Source organism: Natator depressus, chromosome 5 (assembly GCF_965152275.1).
Source record: "Natator depressus isolate rNatDep1 chromosome 5, rNatDep2.hap1, whole genome shotgun sequence".
NCBI classification, from domain to species: domain Eukaryota; kingdom Metazoa; phylum Chordata; order Testudines; family Cheloniidae; genus Natator; species Natator depressus.
Window position 1 is genome coordinate 81851715 of NC_134238.1, and position 23281 is coordinate 81874995.

Sequence of the window (23281 nt, forward strand, 5' to 3'; positions counted from 1 at the left end):
GTTTCAGTTTTGTTTGTTTAAGCTGTGGTATGTTATATACACACATATTAATAAAATATTAATATTGCATGTTTGAGCATTACGAGTAAGTGTTAGCTACAAAGTGGATTGTTGGAATTGACATTTTTGAGGTATTCATAATCAGGTTCAGAATTTTACAGTTCTGTAATATACATATCCTATAGCAATGATCTGTTTTTACAGAGTATATACCTGCATGATAGGTTTAGACTAAAATCACATTTTTGTTTTAGTTTAAAAATTGAGGTTGGCCTCTTAAATAATGAAAACAGTACGCTTGTCTCCAGGGCGTACAACCTTCTCTATTAAACATAGATTTTGTGTACAACACTGTTCCTGATGATGGAGAGAATGCTGTGCATATTTTATGTAATATTTTAAAGTATTTTATAGCCTGTTTCTTAAAGAAAATCCAAGTTAAGTCTCATAAATGACTATGGGCATTTTAGATTTCCTATACTACTTTTAAGTGTTAAACAGTGGTATTGGTGTGTAGGACTCTAAAACGCACACAGTGGCTGAGTATTCTGGTAGGATTAACCGTTTCACGTTGTTCAGGATACTTGGTAGGATCTTTCATGTGATTTTCAATCTTTTGTACATTTATCTTGTACTTATTTCTTTGCAAAATATGTCAGTAATATCAGACTGTCTAGTATCATTTGTACTATTAAATCTGCAGATAAAATTGAAATATAAATATAAAGTGAGGATTTTTTTGGAGGAAAGTCTTTCCTTTGGAGTCCTCGGAGAATATGGACGAGGTGTTACAGAACACTTTGGAATAAATGTAAGTGCCAGGCTCTTTTTTTCTTCCATTGGGACTATTTTGTGTTGGCAAGAGAGTTGTAGCCTGGAACAAGTTCTGATACTGGTTTTCTTGTATATTTTTGGCAATGACAGTACTACAGATTTTAAGTGTTTGTCTGTGTATGGTAGGAATTTTAAGTCAATCTGTCTATCCAATTACTATGCTGATCTTTTTGTTTAATAGAAGACACAACCACTTAATTTTTTAGTTTAAATAGCAGCATTGGAGGTAGGTGGAGTTGGCACTGTTCCCCTTTAAAAGACCCCTTTTATCATCTGCCATTAACATTCACTTTGGATTTGAATTTTGCACAGAGTTCTCTGAAGAGTGAACTACTTTTAGGAAAAGTCTTAATAAAAACTGGTTTATTTATATCTCTTGTTAGAATGGAGGGGACTAGTGAATGTGATATGCTATTTTTGTCTTATGAGGACATTGTACTTGGGGTTGGTGGTGGAATACATTTGGCACTGGGGAGTCTTTAGTCTAATACTCTGCTCATACACATGTGGCAACAGACTCGTCAGTTTACATAGTAATGTGAGCCTGCATGTGTGATAGTAGAGATGAGTTTTAATTTTAAATGTAGTAGAATAGAATATTTTTGCTCTTAAACAAAATGTTAAGTGGGAAAGAAATGCTGTTTAAAAATAATCAATCCTGCTTACATGAAAGAATGTTTTTAAAGTGCATGAATATTAAATATCACCATGCTTCAGATGGGCACAACTTATTGTAACTTCTCCAAAGACATCTGTATCATACTTTGTTTAGGTACCAATATCTCTGTTTTAGCCTGTACTCGGGCATGGCACACTTCAGAACACCAAGACATGGACTTGAAAGAGGGTATCTTAAAGCTAAAGTGGAAGGTACTGTGGAGGTCTCCACAGTTAAGGTCGCATTCCGCTTTTCACTGAAAGCATAATTAACTTCTCTCTCTTTGACAGCTCACTGAATTTAGTCTCTAAAAATACTTGCCATTTTTTCAAGATAAATTAAGTCCATTCAGTTTATAAATTGGGCCCAGGCACTTTTTTTACTGCCCGTACCTACACCACCACAAACTCAAAATTTTACATTAACAGAAAAATATCCTGGTAGGGAAGGTCACAAGTCCCTCTCTGTGTACTGTGCCTCCATTCCTGACTCTCCTTCAGTGGGGCACAGGGTGGTTGGCATAAGAAGTCAGACTTTCTATAGGTAGGTTCTAGCCATAGCCCTGCTCATTGTGCTCGCAAATTCAGTGGGTTCCCTATGCTTGGGAACACTGGTTTGGCATGACCTGTATAGTGAGGCCACCAGGGGCCCGTCTCGTCATCAGCCATTGGCTGGGGAAGGAAGAAAAGTGCACATTGGAGGCAGTGGTGCCTCAGCAGAAGCGACTTTCGAACTTACTTCTGAACATTGGTAATGTCAAATTCTGTCTCCTTCTATCTGACCTCTGGCATCCTTTCTTCTCTGCTGATCTCTCCCAACACTGCACTCCCTGCCTTCCATGCTCCCATGTCTTCTCCACTTCTCCTGCCTTTGTTTCCTGCTCATTTGCTCTAACTCATCCAACCCACATAATATATTTGGAACAAAATAAAAAACCAATTTGAAGAAACACAGTGCAAGTGGGACTACCATGGTGTTTGCCAAGCATCATTTGATTGCTTGGCTTGTTGTAAAATCCCTTTGCCCATCCCCGGTCTTTGTCAGTCTTGTCTACTTAGAATTAAAGTTCTTTGTGGTAAAGACCATTTCTTTCTATGTGCTGTATTGCACACCTCAAAAAGAGAACTTGTTTGCAACCAATGAGTTAATGGGACAATTAGGTATTTCTCGGATTTAAAGCCAACTCCAGTTAAGCATGTACTTAAATACTCCTGAGGGAATTATGCACCAAAAAATTATGCACCCAATATTTCAAAATTCTGCAAATTTTATTTGTCAATAAATGTGGCTCCAGCATGGCAGTGGGGAGCACAGGCCACTGGCTGCATTGAGGTGGGAGGAGATCACCCTGAAGCCCTCACCTCCCCCAGTACAGGGACTCGGCAGTGAGGCTGCACCTGACCCTGACAGAGTGCAAGAGCTGGGCCTGCCCCAGAAACACCTCAGGGCCCTGCCCCTCTGTGCCAGGCGCACCAGGTGTGAGTAGGAAGGGTTAGCCCAGCAGGATCCAAGTGTGGAGAGGCTTAGTGTGGGGGGATCCAGGTGTGGGGCGAGAGGTTTCTTTGTGGGGCAATCTGGGTGTGGGTAGCTCAGTGGCAGATTTGGATGCACAAGGGCTCGTTGGTGGGTTCTGGGTGCAAGGGCAATAGGACTCTGCAGGGGATTCAGGTGATAGTGGTTGGGCTCAGTGGGTGGGGGTAGATAGGGCTTGGTGGGAGGGTCTGGGTGTGGAGGTTCAGTGCAAGGGGGTCTGGGTAGTGGGAGTCCAGGTGCAGCTGGTTGGGGCTCAGTGGGGTGGGGGTCTGGGTGTGGGGGACTTGTCGGAGGGATCCAGGTGTAGGGGGGTAGGGCTCCTCAGGGTGAGGGTTCGATGGGCCTGCTTAATGGGGGAGCCCCAGCTGCTGCCGAGGGGACACTGCCTGCTGAGATTCTGCCCCCCCCCCGATTCCCCTGTCCCTTTTTCTTCTCCACCCACCTCCTCGCCCACCTTGCCTCATTTCCCCCAACCCCACCATAGGAACTCACTGTTCCACAAAAAATAGGAAGGCTCCCAAAACACAAAATGGAAGAACTAGTACTGGGACCCAGAAGGCTGCGTTCAGCTGCAGAGTCAGCGGAGCCCAAGACCAGAGACTGCCTCCGAGGGGGGCAGTGGCACATAATCCTGTGTGCCCACCCCCCATGCCTCACCTCTGTTTGGGGGACAGCCCCCTGCAAAAAAACTGCACATGTGGTCGTGCGCCCCCACGAGGCTTCCCTGCCATTTTCTGCAGGGAAAAGCAGGAAATGTGGGGGGAGAGGGGAGGGTGGGCCATTTTCTGCTGTGGGCGCTCAGACCCGCAGAATCCCCCTAGGAGTACAGTACTGGCATGCATGTGTGCTCAGCCTTCCTTTCTCTCCCCCCTTCCCTTCCCTCCCTCCCCCTGCCCAGCCCCCATCTCTAAGGCTGCTCCAGGCATGCTGGAACAGATGCGTTGCCAGGGAAGAGGCACATGTCCCCTGGCAGATTTTGCATTTTTCTGCGTGGGGGGCACAGAAAAATGCAGGCCATATGACTTCTGCGCCTCCACATCGGCGCAGAATCCCCCCACGAGTAACTTAAATCACATTGTCCCATTGACTTAACTGGGACAACTCACATGCTTAAAATAGATGAGGTACTTTGGTACCTGATTAGATTGGGGCCTACACATGCATAATTTTATTGTTACATGCTGCATATATTGCAATACCTGAAAACATTTAAGTGAAATATATATGGATCCTTAAAAACATAGTTTTAAAGCTCCTTGTTTGTGTCATTTTAACACAGTTATGGCTGAACTGTCTCCATTTTAATTTGAAACTGTGTGCGCGTGGTAGGTAGCCTGGTATATTTTTCCCTAGTACACATGTTAATTTGAAGTGTAGTTTATATATTGTAAATTACCTTGATTTAATTAAGCATCACTTCATTTCCATCCACCTCATTCCTCTCTCATAATATATTCTGTTAATTGAATGGCAGATTGATGATATAGATCTGATTAGTGCAAACATGGAGAATTCCCTGGCTTCTATTGGAGGATTTTGCTGTGGAAGATCTTTTGTTATTGACCATCAGGTATGCCACCTCTTATTTTTAAATGGAATAGCAGACTGAATTTCTAAGAAATGACAGTGACTTGACTTCTGTTTGTAAGCTGCATCTTGATATAAATGATTTACATAGGAGTTTGTTCCATTTAGAAGACCACTTCTTCAGAAAGATTGTGTGGATGAGTTAGAGAACCACTGTTCAGTTATGATTTTTCCTTAATTTAAACCAAATGACTTTAAAGATTTTTTTTTTCTGTACTATCGTGAACAAGCAAAATTGATATAAAAGCTTTTCAGCTTTGTTTGACTTTTCATTTTCTTTCTCAGCGATTGTCGGGTCAGGGTTACTGCTTTTCAGCCTCTCTGCCTCCCCTACTAGCTGCTGCTGCTATTGAGGCCCTCAATATCATGGAAGAGAATCCAGGTATTTCATTCTGAAAAATCAAATACTTTGTAATGAGACAAGTTATTCTGTTCAGAGAGAACACTAACTGTTGGAGCTCAAGATTATAGCCTGTGGGCATAATTTCCCCCATTTCCATCCCTCACCCCCTTAGTCCAGCACTTCCTCATTTACTTTTCCCTTTCTTTCATTCGTTTTCTTTGCTCCCTTTCCACTGACTCTGCATCTTACAGTCATTATCTCCTTTTCACTCATTCTCCCTTTAACTTTCCCTCCCACTCTCTCTTCCCATCATACATCTCTTTCCTACCCCCTTCCTTTTTCACACACAGTGAAAAAGAGAAGTGGAGACGGAAACAGCCAGAGAAGGGAGCCACTGAACACTTATTAAAAACGAACAAGTGTCCTGCTGATTTCCCTCCTCCCATTAGACCAGAACATATTTGGTAATTTTGAAGGTAAGTTAAGGAAAAAAGGGGGGCATAGTTATGAAAGGTTGTAGCCCCCTATTACTTTCCAATTATATTCCTTCAGCCTATAGTGTCTTGATTCTCCATGTGATGTCCTTTAATTGGCTCACACAAAAAAGTTATAGACAGAAACTACTCCACTGGAATAGCAGTGGCGGGGGGAGGGGGAGAGAACACATTTGTCACCCCTTAGGAGTGACAAGAAGAGGTAAAGAGGCTCAAACTTTAGTATTAAACTTTAATATTTTAAACATTTATTTGGGATTTATAGAAATATACAGCAAGAGAGTGAGGCTCTTTTTTCTTTTTGTCTAGTCATTTTTCAGATTTTACGAGAGAAATGCAAACGGATTCACAAAGCTTTGCAAAGGTAAACTATTTGATCTTGACTACTGTCAACTTGCTCAGCATTTTATAGATCACAAAGTATCATGAGTATAATACCCTCTATAATTACATTGAGTTTAATATAATGCTTCTGGCAACAGATTTTTGATAATACAGTAAGTATTCTAGATTTGACACCTTATGTATTTATAGTCAATTGACTAATTTTCAGAATAAATACCCACCTGCTCCTATAGTTCCAATTCAATTTCAATATCAGATTAAAGTTTCTTAAAATTCTGTCAGTTATTGCAGTAATCTATAATCCAGTTTTAATGACCACTGATTTTTAGCAGTGGTCAAGCAATTACAATATTCTACTTTTTATTTCACAACAGTATTTGCTTTATCTGTATTCTTTCTGATAGTCTTTTAGTGGTTAGTTTTGTAATCTAGGAAAAAAAAATTTCTAATGGTTCTGATAAAGAAATAGTCAGTTTTTGCTTAAGGCTTTCCTTGTAAGGTGATGTAAGTAGTCCAGAACAGTCTGGTCTCCTTGAATTGTGCTTCTGTGCCAATAACTGTTTGTTTGGTCTCAATGTTGCTTGATAAATTTAAATTCTCTTACAACTAATCGTAATGGGGGGCACTAAACAATTGATGATTGAAACTTGTAACTGAGGTAAAATGGTCATAGCAGATATGTAACTTTGCTATTCTTCTGTAGTTATATTTGTAGGTATTTATATAGGAGCCATATAAACTTTTTCTTAAGAAATTAATGAGTGTAGCTAGAGGAACAATAGCAGACTCAAACAAATTCACTCTGAACAGACTAGAAGTTTGTATGTCACGCAGATAAACTGTCAGTAACAAAATCTCATTAAAATCAGCAGCTACACTGGAGACTTTGAATTTACCTTTAAAAAGCTGTTAGTAGTAATCTTGAGAAATACAGACAAGAGCCTTACTTCAGTATTGAGGAAAATTGGTTACAAAGATATTTACAAACGTAGATGAAAGTGATAGGGACAAACTGCGTGTAAAAAGAAATTGTGCACCTCTAATTTATTAGAACTCTTGGTGTCTACAACAAGTGTCTAAGAGCTGGATGTCAATTTATTTTAACTATCAAAATGCCTTTGACAAAATCCTCACAAGAGGAGGTTATGGAAAATTAAGCACAGGATGAGACAAGTACTGTCACGGTTTAGGAACTGGGCAAAATTGAAAATGAGTAGGATTAACAAATGGTCAAGTTTCAATCTGACAAATGGCTAACAGTGGGGTGCCTCATGATTCTGTACTAGGACTGGTATTTAATATCACTATCAAAAAAGCTAACTCTGTGTGTGTGTGTGTATTTTTTTTAATATAGTGGCATATATATATTACACACACACACACACACACACACACACACACACACCCACACACACACACACCCCCAAGCCGTATTCAAGGTGTGTGTGTGTGTGTGTGTGTGTGTGTCACTATAGAAATCCATGGTACACCCACACCTTGAATGCTACATGCAATTCTGGTCGCCCAATCTCAAAAAAATATAATAGAATTGGAAAAAGTACAGAGAATGGCAACAAAAATTATTAGGGGAATGGAACCTCCTCCATATGAAATTTTTTTAAAAAAAGACAGGGACTGCTCACTTCAGAAAAGAGAGATGACTGGCGTGGATAGAGGGGACAGTATATGATAGGCTATAGAAACATGAATGTTGCAGAGAAAGTGAATAGGAGAGTGTTATTTACCCCTTCAGATAACACAAGAACCAGGGCTCACCCAATGATATTAATAGGCAGCAGGTTTAAAACAAACATAAGGAAGTACTACTTCACACAACACACAGTCAAGCTGTGGAACTCATTGCCAAGGGATGTTGTGAAGGCCAAAAGTAGAAGTGGGTTCAAAAAAGAATTTAATAAGTTTATGAAGGATAGGCCCATCAATGGCTATTAGCCAAGATGGTCAGGGACACAATCCCATGCTCTGGTGTCCCTAACTGCCAGAAGCTGGGACTGGATGACAGGCAATAGATTACTTGAAATTGTCCTGTTCTGTTCATTCCGTCTGAAGCATCTGGCACCTGCCATTTATGGAAGACAGGATACTGGGCTAGATGGATCATTGGTCTGACCCAGTATGGCCTTTCTTACATTCTTCTTGATAAGGGCTTGAGCAACTGTATAATGGCAAAACTTGTACAGTAACTCCTCACTTAAAGTCATCCCGGTTAACGTTGTTATGTTGCTGATCAATTAGGGAACATGCTCTTTTAAAGTTGTGCAGTGCTCCCTTATGTTGGCAGCCGCCTGCTTTGTCCACTGCTTGCAGGAAGAGAAGCCCATTGGAGCTAGCTGGTGGGGGCTTGGAACCAGGGTGGACCGGCAGCTCCCCGCTCCCCTAAGTTCCCTATGCAGCAGCTGCCCAGCAGGCTATCAATTGCTGGCAGTTCAGCTGTCCCTACCTCCACTGCCATGTGCTGCTCCTGCCCTATGCCCTGGAGCTGCTCCTGGGAGCCTCCTGCTTGCTGTGTGTGGGGGGGAAGGGGGTGCTAATGTCAGGGTGTCCCCCTCCCCCCTGCTCCTGCACCCCGCTTACCCCTCCTCCATATAGAACAGGCTGGGGACACAGAGGGAGAGAGACAGAGAGAGAGCTTGGGGCAGCAGCTGCTGTCTCAACTTCCTGATCGACTTAAAAAGACAATGCACTTAAGAGTGGGGTCAGTGTACTTAAAGGGGCAATGCGCATCTCTCTCTCTCCTGCCACACACACACAGGGTATGTGTCTGTCTGCCATGCTGTCTCCCCTCCCTCCATTTGTGCTGCCTTGTAGAGTGTGAGGCTACATTAACAACATGTGAACCCTTGAGGGCTCAGCCAAAAGCTAGTTCATCATTTAGCAGTAAGGCATTCCCTGGGAAATATCCCACTCTCTTCCACCCTTCTAACTTCACCACCTCAACCAAGCTTCACAATCATCATCACTGTGTACAGTATTAAATTGTTTTAAAACGTATAGTGTGTGTGTGAGATATATATATATATATTACACACACACAGTTTTTTGGTCTGGTGAAAAAAATTTCCCTGGAACCTAAACCCCACCCCCACCCCCCATTTAAATTAATTCTTATGGGGATTTGGATTCGCTTAACATCGTTTCACTTAAAGTCACATTTTTTCAGGAACATAACTACAACATTAAGCAAGGAGTTACTGTAGAGGACACAATTATTTAAGTTTGGCAGCATTAGAGAAGACTAAAAGACTGGTGCTAGTTGTGGGCACTCAAGGGTAGATGAAATTCCCTGACAAACGTAAAAGCACATTAGAAGGAATAATTTGAACTACCCTTGCATATTGCTGGATTTTAAATTAATAATCGCTTTAGAAAATGTGCAGTGACTGCCAAAATAGCGGGGGAGGGGGAGGGGAGAAGAATAGGGTGTATTAAAAAAAAAGTATATAGAAAATACAGAATGTATTATGCCATTATATAAATCAGTAGTATGCCTTCGTCTGGAATACGGTATTTACTTCTGATTTTTCTCTCTCTCCCATATATACATATCTATACAGTTTAACTAAGATTGAAAAGAATGGATATAAGTTTTTAGAAGTGAAAAGTACAATAGAACTGTATAAAATAATGAAAGGTAAACAGGAGTCTGATTTTCCTCCTTTTCATAACACAAAAACAAGCAAATTGAAAGGCAGCAAATTTAAAACCAGCAAAAAATCCTTTTTTACACAGTGCACAAGTAGGCACTTTGAAATTCAGTGTCACAAAATACCACTGATACCAAGAGCTTAATAGAATTCAGAATAGGTTTAGATCTTCATAAGGATAATGAGAAAATCCACATTTCCCATATATATGTTAAAATAAGGAGGTAAGTATATATAAGGCCTCATGCTTCAGGGCACAAGCCAACCATTAGCTAATGAATGAGTGGGGGGAGGATGTAATTCTTCCTAAACCCGATAGTAAAGTTATTCCATCACTCTCTGTTCTTAAGTTTCTTTCGCCTTTTCTTGAGGTAGCAGACAAGGCATTGGATGAGATTCCTATACAATATTGTCTTTAAATAGTATGAATTGGTATCCTATTTTAAAAATGGATGAATGGCAGTGATTAGAGGTGGGAAACACTTTTATGCAAGATTCCATAATTTAGCTGCTTCACTGGAAAAGTTAAGATCGGGGGCGGGGTGGGATGTTACTACTCTGTGCATGCTGTGGACTTGCAAATGTTATTTCACTTAATCAAAGCTTGCAAGAAAAGCACAGCCAACCTTTTGTTTCTTTCACATACTGAGTGTCCCTTTCTCTGACAAAACTGTGCTGAACTGGCTCTTTTGCATTTCTTATTGTTCATCCTTGGTTAGACAGCTGCTTGAGTCGGATTAGGGTTTATTAACTAGAGTTGTAACTGACAGAACTTCAAATTAGACGTCAATTTGGGATTTGCAAAGCAGCTTCTAAGTCAAGTGTGTATAGTTAATACAAGGCATTGTTGTCTGGACAGAGTCAGTGAGATTCAAAGTTTGCATTGGCAGTGATACAAAGGCTGTTTCCTGATTTAAAATACATTAACTCTTACTCATCCTCTCCTGCCCTCCCCTCCTTTCTTTTTGAGGCTGTTCATGAATGCTTTACCTAGCTTAAATTAAAATAATTTCATATTATGTAATTAGCTACTGATATCATTAATATATTGATGCACAGCCTTTAAAAAGAAAATCTCATTGTTAGTAGCAAGTATTCATTAAGTTCTAGCAGATATATACTCAGTTTTAAGACTAAGAGAATATTATTTGCTGCAAGGAAACCTTTTTATCTATTAATGTAAGCTGTATGGTAACATGTCTGACTACAGTGCCTATCTGTTAATTTCTAGAATTGTGCTTCCATACCATCAGGTCACTATCATAGAACATACCTAATGACTGACATCTGTCATGCTATATATTCCATTTGTGATTCTACATTACAGAATGGCCTCAGACTGCTTCTCATGGCTCCATATGTTGCCACTTATTGTCTTCCCCAGGATTTCTAAAGATATATGCCAGTATTTGAACATTTGCTCTTTAACTGCATGACTCTCTTTTTAGAAACAACTTCAGATTTTATATCTACATGACACCAGTTGTGAGTGCAGTTTTGTTGCTGCAAAAATTGAAGGCCAGTTTAAGTTCCCTTTCAAAACTGGGCTCCAAATCAGTAGAGCTTTGTGGAAATACAAGGCGTATTTCAGACCTTAAAACATCTTTCGATTATTCATTATGTCTGTGGCACTCTGTTCTTCCCATGGATTTGACAACTTGTGTTTTCTGAAGAGACACTAACTTCTTGCTTCTTTTTTTAATAGGAAACTAATATGGGGATAAAAAATACTTTATACATTTACAACACATTGTGTGTAATACAAACTGACCAAAGTCAGAAAATCTAAGTTAAGGTTGACAGTAGCAAAATAGTGCATATATGTGATATGCTGTTAATATTTGGGAGCAAAGGATTGGCTTTTTTCATCCTTTCTTGATAGGGAATTTACAGCTCTGCATGAAAGAAGGTGATTCTTCCCCTCTCCCACTCCTGATTCTAAATTATGATTGCGGTGTCCAGGTGTCTTCTTTTTTTATTGGTAAAACACATTGCATGTAAACATCTTTCCTCAAGTGGTTTTTTTTTTTTTTTTAAGACTTGAAAGGATCAGAGTCTTGAAAATCATGGAATAAGTTATGTTAGGGTCGTGTATTACAAACCTTAAGGAACTCTAAAGGAAGGGCATTCAATTGACATAAAATCTTATTTTAAAAATTAACATTAGCTATGGCAGACAACTGATTCCCCATTTGTTTTGTAAATTTTTTGTTTGAGCAGGACAAGCTATTAAAGTTAATTAGTTTTGCGAGGGGGAAATCAGAGGAAAGCAGATGAAGAATATACGGGATAGGAATTGTATAAAGCAATAAAACTGAATTAAAATAAATCCTCTATCTTGCCCAGAGTCACCAGGAGTAAGCATTCTTTGTGAAAGAAACAATGTGGAGTGGGTTGTTTGATTTGGTCAATAATTAGATGTTCTCATGAGTAATTCGTGGCTACATAGTTTAAATTTTGTATTGTGGTTGCTGGTATACAGAAGTTCAAAGGTGTAAAGCTTTGTTTGCGTCCGAATTTGTTTTGTAACAAATACTCCTAATGTAAAACAATTTAGAAAGTTTTCCTGAAATACCACCAAAACTGAGCAAGCCTTTAAATAGCATCTTTTCGCTGTCTATTTATATACTTCTGATCAGATGTACACTGAAACTATTTATTTGATTTGTTTCAGAATCTCTGGTCTACTAGTTGTGGGAGAGTCATTTTCTCCAGCATTACACCTTCAGTTAGAAGAGACCAGTGGATCTCGAGAGAATGATATGAAGTTACTCAAGAGAATTGCAGATTATGTAAGTGTTCCTTTTGCAATTAAAGCATATCTGCCCTTTAATTAGCAAAGCAACAATTTTGTGCAAAGCCATGGCATGTAGTTGGTTGAATTACTGTATGACCTGGAGTGTTCCAGATCCCATTTGGAAAATAGCAATTGAATAGAGAGAACAGCAGAGGCCTGTGTTCACTTCTTGAAAGTGTAAGTGAGATGGTAATGTAGAGGACATGGTGTAAACAAAAAAAAAACAATCACAGGAGTGGGGTGAGGTTAGGAAAATAGCCTGAGAGGGGAGGAAACACCCACTCAAAAACTCACTTCCCCAGCTGCAAAAGTCTTTATCATCCATCCCATGGTAGCAGTCTCCCTCCCCTCTCCCGCTTTGATTTTGATCATCAATAAAATATTTGACCTTGGTACTGGACAACATTAATACATGTCATAGACACATCAAAACACAAGTTTCTCTTTCCATTTAAGAGAATGGATGTGTATGAACAGATTGGAGAGAACTTTTGAGATTTATAGAAATTCAGGGTTATTCTTTATGAGCAGAGTTCTGTTGCTGTACTGAACCACTTGTGATTCAGCTGTATTTTTTTATAAAGCTGTTTGTTTTTACAGGATGAAATTTTACATTTGAGTCCATGAACATTATTATTATTTGGCAGACTTTTATAATGTTTAGCACTTAAAGCACTTTCCATCATCACTATACACTAAGGTGCCACAAGTCCTCCTTTTCTTTTTGCGGATACAGACTAACACGGCTGCTACTCTGAAACTAATTCTCAAGACACCCAATTTGAGAAGTGTATAAGTATGTTATAGATGAGTGATGTGTCTTGTGCATTTTGGGGTGCGGGGAGGATGATAGTACTTGTTTTGTGCTTGAGCTCATCTAACTTATCCAAATTCGAAGAATGTAACTCTTTGAAAGAGGTGCTCTTCTGTTTTAAGAAATCTTTTAAATGTCAGCATTCATATTAAACAGTTTTCTATATATGCCCAGTAACTGCCTGCCTTGGTGGTTTTAGTACAAGTTGAATAATGTAGAGCCATTATGCTGAGGAGCTCTCTCTCCTTTTTTTCCATGGGAGTCTTTATTAAAGAATAAGATAATACTAATGGTATATAACCTACAATAACTTTTTATTCCTTAAAGACTGCAGTTACCTTATTCTCTGCCAGTATAGCTACAAATGTTAAGTCATGAAGTTCTTAAATCTAGTCTAAATCTAGTCACAGTAGTTGTATTGACTTCCAGCAGCAACGACTTCTACAGACAGGGTTACTAGATACTGACATGTAGTCAGCGTATATTAACCAACGTGAACAATTTATGAAGCATCCTAGGATAGATAGAAATGTTGGTCCATAGAAGCAAAGCAGAGATACTCAACAGACATAGTTGGATTCCTTTAGTCCTTTTTGTTTTAAATACCACTATTCTGTAAATAGGCAATTTAATCCTATTTCAAGTAACATTTTTGAGCTGAACTTTGACAAATGTGAAATTAAAGAAGCCTATCCTTAGTCTTCCCAGTTTGGTATATGTATATGTAAGAACTTCAACTGACTTATGAAATACCTAGGAGAGCAGTCGTCATACTCCATTTCAGGCCTCCTTCTCTAAAAACCAACTTCACCACTCCCAAAAGCTGGTCATAAGCTGTAGAAGGACAGGTCAGACCTACCCCCTTATCTCTATTCTTCTTGTATAACCCAGCCACCTATATTTAAAAAAGCCTCAAATGAGTTTCTAAAATTTTAAACTTTTAAAGGATGCATTGTGTGCAGGAATGTTTCTTACTGACAGCTAATTAGAGAGATGCTAATAATTCTTTTCTGATACTGGACTTGGTGTTGGTTTGATGTATACTTATTTCTGCTCTGACTGTGCTGTATGAAATTCTGCCATGTTTGTCTTCCAGACATTAAATAACCACTGTTCATAGAATGTAATGGTAATGTGGTATCAAAGTTCCCAGTTGCATAACTGCTTATTTATATGTCTGCAGTGTATGAATAGAAGTATTGCATTAACTCAGGCCCGCTATCTGGAGAAGGAAGAGAAATGTCTTCCGCCGCCGAGGTGAGTGGAAATTCAGAAACCTCTGTTTCTTTTTATCTGTCTTGAATGAAGAAAACCACCTGACTTTTACCCAAAAAAAAAAAAAAAAAAGAGCTGTCTGCTTTAGGCCTTATAATAGTTTGCCAGGTGAGGAATGGGAAATATGCTGTCTACAATAAACTTTAAATGGGTATTATGGCATGTTTATAATGGTTATTTACAAGATAATGTATCAAAATAAACTGAATCTTCAGTACCAGCATCGTATTGTTTTCACTACTACCCTGGCTGCTTACCACACAGGTTTTCATAAGAGGCCCACTGAACTTAAAAGTACATCTAAATCTGGGAATAAGATGGTGTGTGGTAGGCAAGTGACATGCTCAATGCCGAATTGGAAAGAGATACTATGTCTATTTGCTTTGCTAGAGAGCCATTGCTTCACAAGTTCTCTATTTTGCCGTATACCTTACTTGTCATTGTGCCTGAGTTCATGGCCCAAACATTACCTTTGAGTGAGGGAGCCATTCCTTCACTCTGCTGGAGAATCAAAATATTGAGTGAGGGTCATAGTTACATAAATAGAGTAAAGAGTTAAGGCTAGGCCTTAGTCTCTTTATTATTAGGATGGAGGGGCCTGTTAAGTTAAGGACTTTATCATTAAATGAACCAAACCCTTAGCAAGCTTTAATAATCTATGTAACGTTTCTTAAGAAAGGAAAATGTAGTTGCTCAGTTCAACATAATCTTATTTATTAGATCAAATGTTCTAAACTGTCAGATTGCGTCTTAACTAAAAGTTAAGAAAAACAGATTCTTGCTAAAAGTTTAAACAGGTGGTTTGAGAAGAACAAAGTACCTTAGACCCCAAACATCAGGAACAAGTACTCCAGATAGCAAAGTAGATAAGCTGAGGAAAAATAGCAAACATATGAATAGGGTGAATGGGCAAAATGACACTGTTGCTATGCATGATCTGTATGTAATCGATATGAAGGAACAATTAGAAGGGTGTTTTCCATAAAAATGTAGCATGTACGTAGCATGAAATATATCCGATATGACAAGGGAAATAAGTGATTTAGGTATGAGTATGCAGAAATGTATGGCTTACGTAAGCATTAAAAATAATCAAAGCAATGCAGAACACACACCCTCCCCTCCACCCCCACCACAAGATCAAACCAGTCTGGATCTGGTAATGAAAGAAACAGCCTTCCTGCACCCCATGATCAGATAACTGATTACTGCCCTTTTTTTCTTTGTTTTATTTACACATTTATACCGTGTTTTAATTAAGGTGGTAGTATATTCTAAAATTCTCACATTAAAGCTTTAAAATTAATAAAGCTTGTTAAGTTGGTGTGAACCAAGTTTTTTACCCAACAATTCTGTTACCCAAAACAGTTCAAAACTGGTTCAGGAGAAACAAAGCAAGGAATAAGTGTCATTGCCATTACAAGAGCCAACTCTTCTGGTTTTGTCTTTTCAGTATTCGAGTAGTGGTAACAGTGGAACAAACAGAAGAAGAATTGGATAAAGCTGCATCGATTATCAGGGAAGCTGCAGAGTCTGTACTGAATTAAACTGCTGATTTGGATACTTGTATCCTGACATTATGAAAAAATGTTTTCCACTGTATGGTGTCTTGGCTTCCACTCCAAAGGTTCCAGCTGTTTATGGCTCAACCATTGATAGAATTGAAACCTTGATAATTAATGGAGCCATTCCAGAATCGTGTAGATCTGGTGAGGGGAAAAACGATGAATTTTGGAATTACTAAATGACATACACCATATGTAAAGAGTACAAACTCTACTTCTAGTACTGTTTTAAATTGAATATCATTATTGTGCAGCAGTATTTTATATTGATTTCCCCCCCCCCCTTTGTAAAGGCCTTACACTTTCCTCAGTCCCCTTAAAATCTAAACACTCCATTTCTCTCAAAAGATTGATGAGCATTATGAGAAGGTAGGAACTTTTAATATAATCTCGATAAAGTAAATTTAATTTTGTTTAAAATATTACCTATTTCAAGATATTTCTAATATATTTAAAAGCTAAATAGTTAACGTATTAAGGAATTCTTGGTTTTGAGCTATACTAAGTACGTAAGTACTTTATTATTAAAATGATGTACATCCTATATTTATAAACTAAAACTTTCTTTGGTTAACCGTTCCTTGAAACCAGTTCTTAATCATTGCCCCTATAATAGTCCATTTTCCAAAAAGAGAGATTCATATCAAATACAGTTTGATTAATGCATTTGATCTGTAAGTATATGTTGGTTTGACTGTTATAGATGAGGTTTTTCTTATGATTAACTCACATCTAGTTTTAGAATTTGCTACCTTTCATATACTGTATGCAGCCAAGGGGCTAAAGCAGTGGTGGGCAACCTGCAGCCCGTCAGGGTTATCGGCTGGTGGGCTGCGAGACAGTTTGTTTATACTGACCGTCTGCAGGCATGGCTGGCCGTGGTTCACCATTCCAGGCCAATGGGAGCTGCAGGAAGCAGCGCGGGCCTCAGGGATGTGTTATGTAAACAAACTGTCGGATTACCCTGACGGGCCGCAGGTTTCCCACCACTGGGCTAAAGACTACTAGTTTGAAGAGATCTAGGAGAGACTTTAAATGGCGGGGCGGGGGACTAACCAAAATTTTGACTCCCCATCCCCCCACCCACCCCCTCCACTGTATACCAATAACAATGTGAAAGTTCTGAAACGTGATCTCTAAATTATGCTGTGGTTTACTTATCAATAACTATAATTTAGACTTTGATTTTTCAGAAATGCTTAAAGGATTTTAGGTGTACAAGTCCCATTGAGATACAACTGAACTTATGTACTTTTGAAAATCTCCACCTTCAAGTCATGTGCGGGTTTGCAGTAAACACAGATGAGGGTACAAACATAACACCAATCACTTGGAACACAACAACTGAGGGAGGGTGACATAATTTATTGTGACTTTTATAACATATGAACCATTACTGTGTGCTCCAGGACCTTTTAGAAAGGCTAATTGTGTTTGAAAACACGTTTTGTATTCTGCCTATTCTGTATGCTGGGTTGTTTTATAATGTCTTTTTTGGTTGCTGCTACAAAGACTACAGTGCTATATTTGGGAAAGAACTTTGTTTAAATAAAGTTAAACATCTTTGATTCAAAATGTCATGTGTCACAGTAAAATTACTACCAAATTTAAAAGTTTTTGTGGAATGTTCTACATCAGACACTTCAGTCAAATTTTTCAGTACATAGTGAGGTTGTCTGTGTGCTGTCTTTCCAAGTATAACAAGATATTTGCACTCAGATACACCACCAGAGTTGTGTGGTGTTTGCGTTCTGCTTGGAGTATTTTATATTCCTTCAGAGCCCTACTTCTGGAAGTGTTGACAGTATATTTTATCAGCAGGTATTGCCAAAATCCTGATTCAGAACAAGGACAGATCCTCCTCTCTTTTTGACTGCAGGCCTTGGGCTACAGGAAACTGTGAAGACATCTCCTTTCTATGTCAGGATAACATGGAAAGGTAGCTCACATAGGAAATTTTTTTTTTTAAGGATGTTAGTGGAGTATGCTCTAAGAACAGTGCCTGTGTGCTGCCAACAATAAACTTGCACAGGGTGCAAACACTGTGCTAAAAACCGCAAAAAAACTTCATCCAAAAATGCTGCTTGTCAATTACTCTGTTAGACTCCTAAACCTTTGTGATACTCAGGTCCTGCATCTTATTTTTTTCAACTGCCAAACAAACTATTTTGAATGAGGAAGACTTGCAAATAAGCAGGGGTTAACTGGTTAGAGAATTTCTGCTTATGCAATCACATGCCATTTGGGGTGGTCATAGGAGCAGTTTCTGTGTGCAGTAATTACATTTGGGCTTCAGTTGATCGCTGTGCCTTCACTGCGAGCTCAGACTAGGCTTCCCTTGCTCGTGTATACATACGCTAGTTCTCATTGAGCTAGTGCAAGTATAAATACCAGCGTAGCCATGGTAGCGTAGCTGGCGTAAGCAAAGGCATGGCGTAGCTGTCCTAAGTTGGTACTCACCAGTTTCAGGCAGGCTTGTACTTGATGTGCCTAAGCAGGCTGCTGCTACCTATGCTGCCATGGCGATATTGCTATTTATACTTGAGCTACCGTTTAACATGTGTACACAAGCCAGGGAATGACTCACTTAGACGTAGACGTAGCCGAACATCACAAGAATATCCTCCCACAAATGCGCTTTCTCTAAGGTATCACCACATCATTCAGGATACATGCTTCCATTATATATTGGAGGTGTCCAGCCACTGGGAAACAAGTTTGCAACTTCACTATCGCTCATCAGCTCCCTCTTAACTCCATGCAGGTGCTTTACCTTCTGTTGTGCAGTCAGATATGGGAGAATTTGTTTCTGCACATCTTGTAGCTAGGTCAAGATCCCCTTCTAATGCAACCCTTTCAAAGAAAACCATTGGCCTAAAAGAGGGTGAATCCCACTGTATTGTGTTTTACAAGGGCAATCCATTTTAGTACGCTGTATGGTTTAGTACACCTTCATGACTGACACTATTTGCTGCTGGCAACAAGAATAGTAACCTGAAGTTGACTGCACAGAGAAGCCTTCACACAAATGTGAAGGGATGGCTTAAGTATTTGTATTACAGTAGCACCCCAGGGATCCCTAACTGCTGAAGATCCCATTTTGTTAGGTACTGAAGAAACAGTAAAAGACTCTGAAGAGATGACAATCTGAATAGGCATGGCTGTGAGGAAGGGAGTATTATCCCCACTTTCAAGACGGGAGCTGAGGCACAGACGCCAGACTCACAGAAAAAGCCTGTGACAGAGCTGGGAATAGAACCCAGCTCTCTTGAGACTCTGTCTAAATCACATGAGCATCCTAACTCCCAAATCTCTCTGGCAGAGGACCAGAATAAAAGGCCCTTCTACTGTGCAACAAGCTAGACCTAAATGCTATACTATTCTGGGAACTTATTCCTGACTTAAATGTGCAAATGAATAAGCACACAGTATTCTTTTTAAGTTAATTTTATCCTGCCACTAGGCTTTCAGTATACCATATTTTTGTATTAACACACAACTGAATTGTTAAACTTGTCGGGGCAAAGTTAAGCATTTGACAGTAGGTGGGGGACATGTCAGGCATTTGACACTAGGGCCGCGTAGGAAATGGGTTGGGAGTGAATAATAAACATATTAACATGTCATCATAACACTGACTAATGCTGAAATATTAGGTATCTGAGTCAATACCACATTCACTTCTCACACTTTTTATTTCGGGCTATCTGCATGCTCAAAGGTTACTATTGAATTATGTTCTGTTTACCCTTGGAAGGGTTTTCTCTGCAATTAAAAGGGCTAGGAACATTTTAAAAATTAAAGCTCAGATGCTGAAGCATCATTTGATAGTAAGTGATAGAATTCCACCACAAATTCAAAGTCCAGGAATACACCTGGACTTAATCGTGGCTTATTTCCCCCTCTTTTTAATGTGCATTATAGTCCGTCCCATTTTTGCTAACTTCTACATGGTCTTTAAAAAAGTAAAATTTCTCTTCTCACCTGAAAACCTGCCATTACTATTTTTGAGATCAACAGAAAATCCTTTTTCCAGTGATGATAGTGCTTAATAGAGTTAACCTGCAGTTAGTTGATGTAAAGTAGAATTGTTACGGCTAGCATTAACAGGTATTTTGGTACTGAATGTTACTACAGCCAGGCTAAAAAGCCACTTATCGTTCAAGTAAATTCTTCCCTGAGGTACAGGGGGGCTAGCTGGCACAGGGATAGATGTTCCTGTGCTGGTTTAGGCAGATGTGGCCTGCTGCATCTTAGCTTTTAGTTATTTATTTTATTTATTAAAAAGCATGATGGGCTAGATTCACAAAGCGAACTTAGGTGCCTAACTCCTCCTTTAAGCATCTAAGTCCAACATTTTAGATGCCACTGGCATTCACATAACCACTGCTCAGCTACCATCTAATAGAATAGGTGCTTACATTCCAGGCAGTGGGCATACGCAAAGCCACCTGAGTCCTGACACTACCCAACTACTTTGCACCTAAATTCATGTTAGCCCCCATAGGATTTACAAACTAGGCATTCCCCTACCTATCTTGCCTGTGAGGCTCAATCCATAGGCATGCTCTGATTATGCGTGACATGCACAAAAGATGGCGGTGGTGGTAGAGGAGCTCTCGATAGTCCAGTGTTTAGAGGGCTCATCCAGGATATGGGAGGTAAAAAGCAATAAGGGGTTCCTCTCCTTTTGGTGAGGGAAGAAAGAAGAAGTTACTCACCTTGTGCAGTAATGATGGCTTATCTTCAAGTTCTTGCTCATGTCGATTCCATTCTAGGTGTGTGTGCACCCATGTACACAGTCATTGGAGATTTTTGCCTAAACGGTATCTGTAGGTTTGGCAGTGGTGCCCTCTGGAGTGCGCGCTCATGTATCGGTATATTCGGCGCCACTTGGTCCTATGCCCTCTGTTCCTTCTTTCCACCCATGATGGTCGGAGCACCTTCCCCTTGCCTTGCAAGTGGATAGCTGTTTTCTCTCCAACTCTCATCATTGTTAGCTTTGTATATAGTTGTTTACAGTAGTTAGTAAGTAGGTGTTAAGTAGTGTTAGTCAATGAAGGAGAGTCCCAGCAGGGACTTAGCCCCAAGGGGAGGCATGCCTTGGTCCCCGGGTTTTAAGACTTGTTCTGCCTGCAGTAGGCCTATGCCTGTTAGCGACCCCCATAGCAGCTGCCTAAACTGATTTGGGGAGTCATACATGAAGGACAAGTGTTGTATTTGCAAGAACTTTCATCCTAGAACTCAAAAGGAGTGTGATATTCGTCTAAGGGCCCTCCTCATGGAGGGCGCACTTTGCCCGCCGTTGGAGTCTTCCCACTCTGACTCTACACCCAGCACCTTTGCCTTGGTACACAGTGCACTGCACTGCTCCCCTTCACCGGTGCCCAAGAAGCAGCTGAAGAAGCGAGACTCCCTTGCATCAAGCAAGAAAGATCAAAGGGGTGTTGGGCAAAGGACCAAGTTTGGGCCACCTGACCTCTCCAGAGCCACAATACCTCTCAGACCAGACTCCCCAACCCCCCTAGGGATCTGACTCCCGGGAGTGGTAGGGGGCCCAGACATTTGGCGTGGCTGTCCACATCTGAGGCTCTCCTGGCACTGCCGGTACTGCTCATGGCATTGGATCCGGCTAAGGCTCCCAATGGGGGTAAGCCAGCCCTGAGACTGCCCCAGAGGGCAGTTAAACGCCATCAGTTGTCAGAGAAGAGGTAGTGTTCCCTGGCTCCAAAGCCTAGGTCACTCGATAGATGACCCAGGGCACTGGCATCATGCTTGCAGTCACCATCAGCACAGCATGGCTTGCCTATAGGGAAACGTTGGGCTCCATACCTCTGGCACTGATCATCCAGCCGATTCCTTGGCCTAGATCTCCTTTGATGCATCGTTCCCTTTAACTACAGGACCAATCAGCAGCATGGCAACAATCTCCCTGCTCTCGGCACCGGTCTCTGGAAAAACAGTATTCCTATTCGAGGCATCACTCTCCCCTGGCTATGGTCAGCTGCCAGACAAAAGCTTCTATGGCCCCACCCTGGCCACCAGAAGGGGACTCGTCTGGATTGGAATGGGACTTCAGCCTCTCACTACAACAGCAGTGTCCCTTGTGGGTGCCTGAGACCATGGCTTTCACAGTGCTGACCAGGCAGCAAGGCCAGTAGCCATATTGAATTGTGAGGGGCATTCTGGTTATGCCATTGCCCTTCTCACACCACTTCTCTGTTGCTGCCTCAACGATTGGCTCATCAAGGGCAGATCTCGGGATCAAGTGCAGAGGAGCCTCAATCTGGTATGTTCTACCTCCCACAATATGGGCCTGTTAATAAACAAAAAGAAATTGACACTAATACTGTGCAATGGATAGAATTCATGGGGCAGTCCTCGACTCCATGCAGGCCAGAGTCTTCCTTCCAGGGGCCCATTTCCAAGCCATGTCAGACCTGATCTCTCATGTGAGGGCTCACCTGCTCACCACTGTTCTCACCGGCCTGAGGTTGCTAGGCCACATGGCAGCATGTACTTAAGTGATCCATCACGCCCGGCTCTATCTCAGACCACTGCAAGCGTGGTGGTTGTTGGTCTACATCCCCAACGAGACCTAGTAGTCAGGGTGCCGGATCACATACGGTCGTCCCTGGAATGGTGGTTGGATCCCTGATTGGTGTTGTGAGGAGGTCTCTTTGCAGCCCCGTCCCTGTCGCTGACTGTGGTCTCCGATACCTCGGACTGGGCTGGGGAGTCCACCTGGGCAATCTCAGCACACAAGGCTGGTGGTCACGGGACGATCGTTCCCTCCACATAAATGTTAGCTCAAAGCGGTTCGCTGGATCTGCCAGGCTTTCCTGCCTCACCCGAAGGGCAAGGTGGTACAGGTCTTGACAGACAACATGGCCGCAATGTTATGTATCAACATGCAGCGCAGAGCCAGGTCATCAGCCCTTTGCTGAGAAGCTGTCCATCTCTGGGACTTGTGTGTGCAGTGTGCCATTCATCTCATGACCAACCACCTCCCCGGGGCCACGAACATGTTAGTGGATCACCTCAGCAGGTCCTTCTCTTCATGAATGGTCACTCCATCTGGAGGTGGTCAGTGTGATCTTCCAAAGGTGGGGTGAAAGACTCCTCGGGTGGACTTGTTCGTGTCCCAACAGAACAGGAAGTGCCATGTGTTCTGCTTGATTCAGGGGATTGACAGAGGCTCCCTGTCAGATGCCTTTTTGCTCCTGTGGTCGGGGCTCTAACGTCTGCCTTCCTGCCAGTGCAACTAATCCACAGAGTCCCTATGAAGGTCAAACAGGACAAGGCGAAGGTAATCCTGATAGCCCCAACTTGGCCTCATCAGCACTGGTTCGGCATGCTGCCAGACCTTTT

General features: G+C 41.0%; 1 protein-coding gene across 2 annotated transcripts in view; it reads left to right on the forward strand.

Moving 5' to 3' along the window:
• SPTLC1 (serine palmitoyltransferase long chain base subunit 1) overlaps positions 1-17178 on the forward strand; it is a 51127-nt gene extending 33949 nt beyond the window's left edge. For both annotated transcript variants that reach the window (XM_074953083.1, XM_074953084.1), the window contains 7 exons: positions 704-811; positions 4500-4595; positions 4898-4994; positions 5759-5813; positions 12134-12251; positions 14254-14327; positions 15799-17178. In XM_074953083.1, coding sequence (XP_074809184.1) covers positions 704-811; positions 4500-4595; positions 4898-4994; positions 5759-5813; positions 12134-12251; positions 14254-14327; positions 15799-15892 — 642 coding nt within the window. In that variant the 3' untranslated portion in view covers positions 15893-17178. The remainder of the gene's footprint in view (positions 1-703; positions 812-4499; positions 4596-4897; positions 4995-5758; positions 5814-12133; positions 12252-14253; positions 14328-15798) is intronic.
• Positions 17179-23281: the final 6103 nt, after the last annotated feature.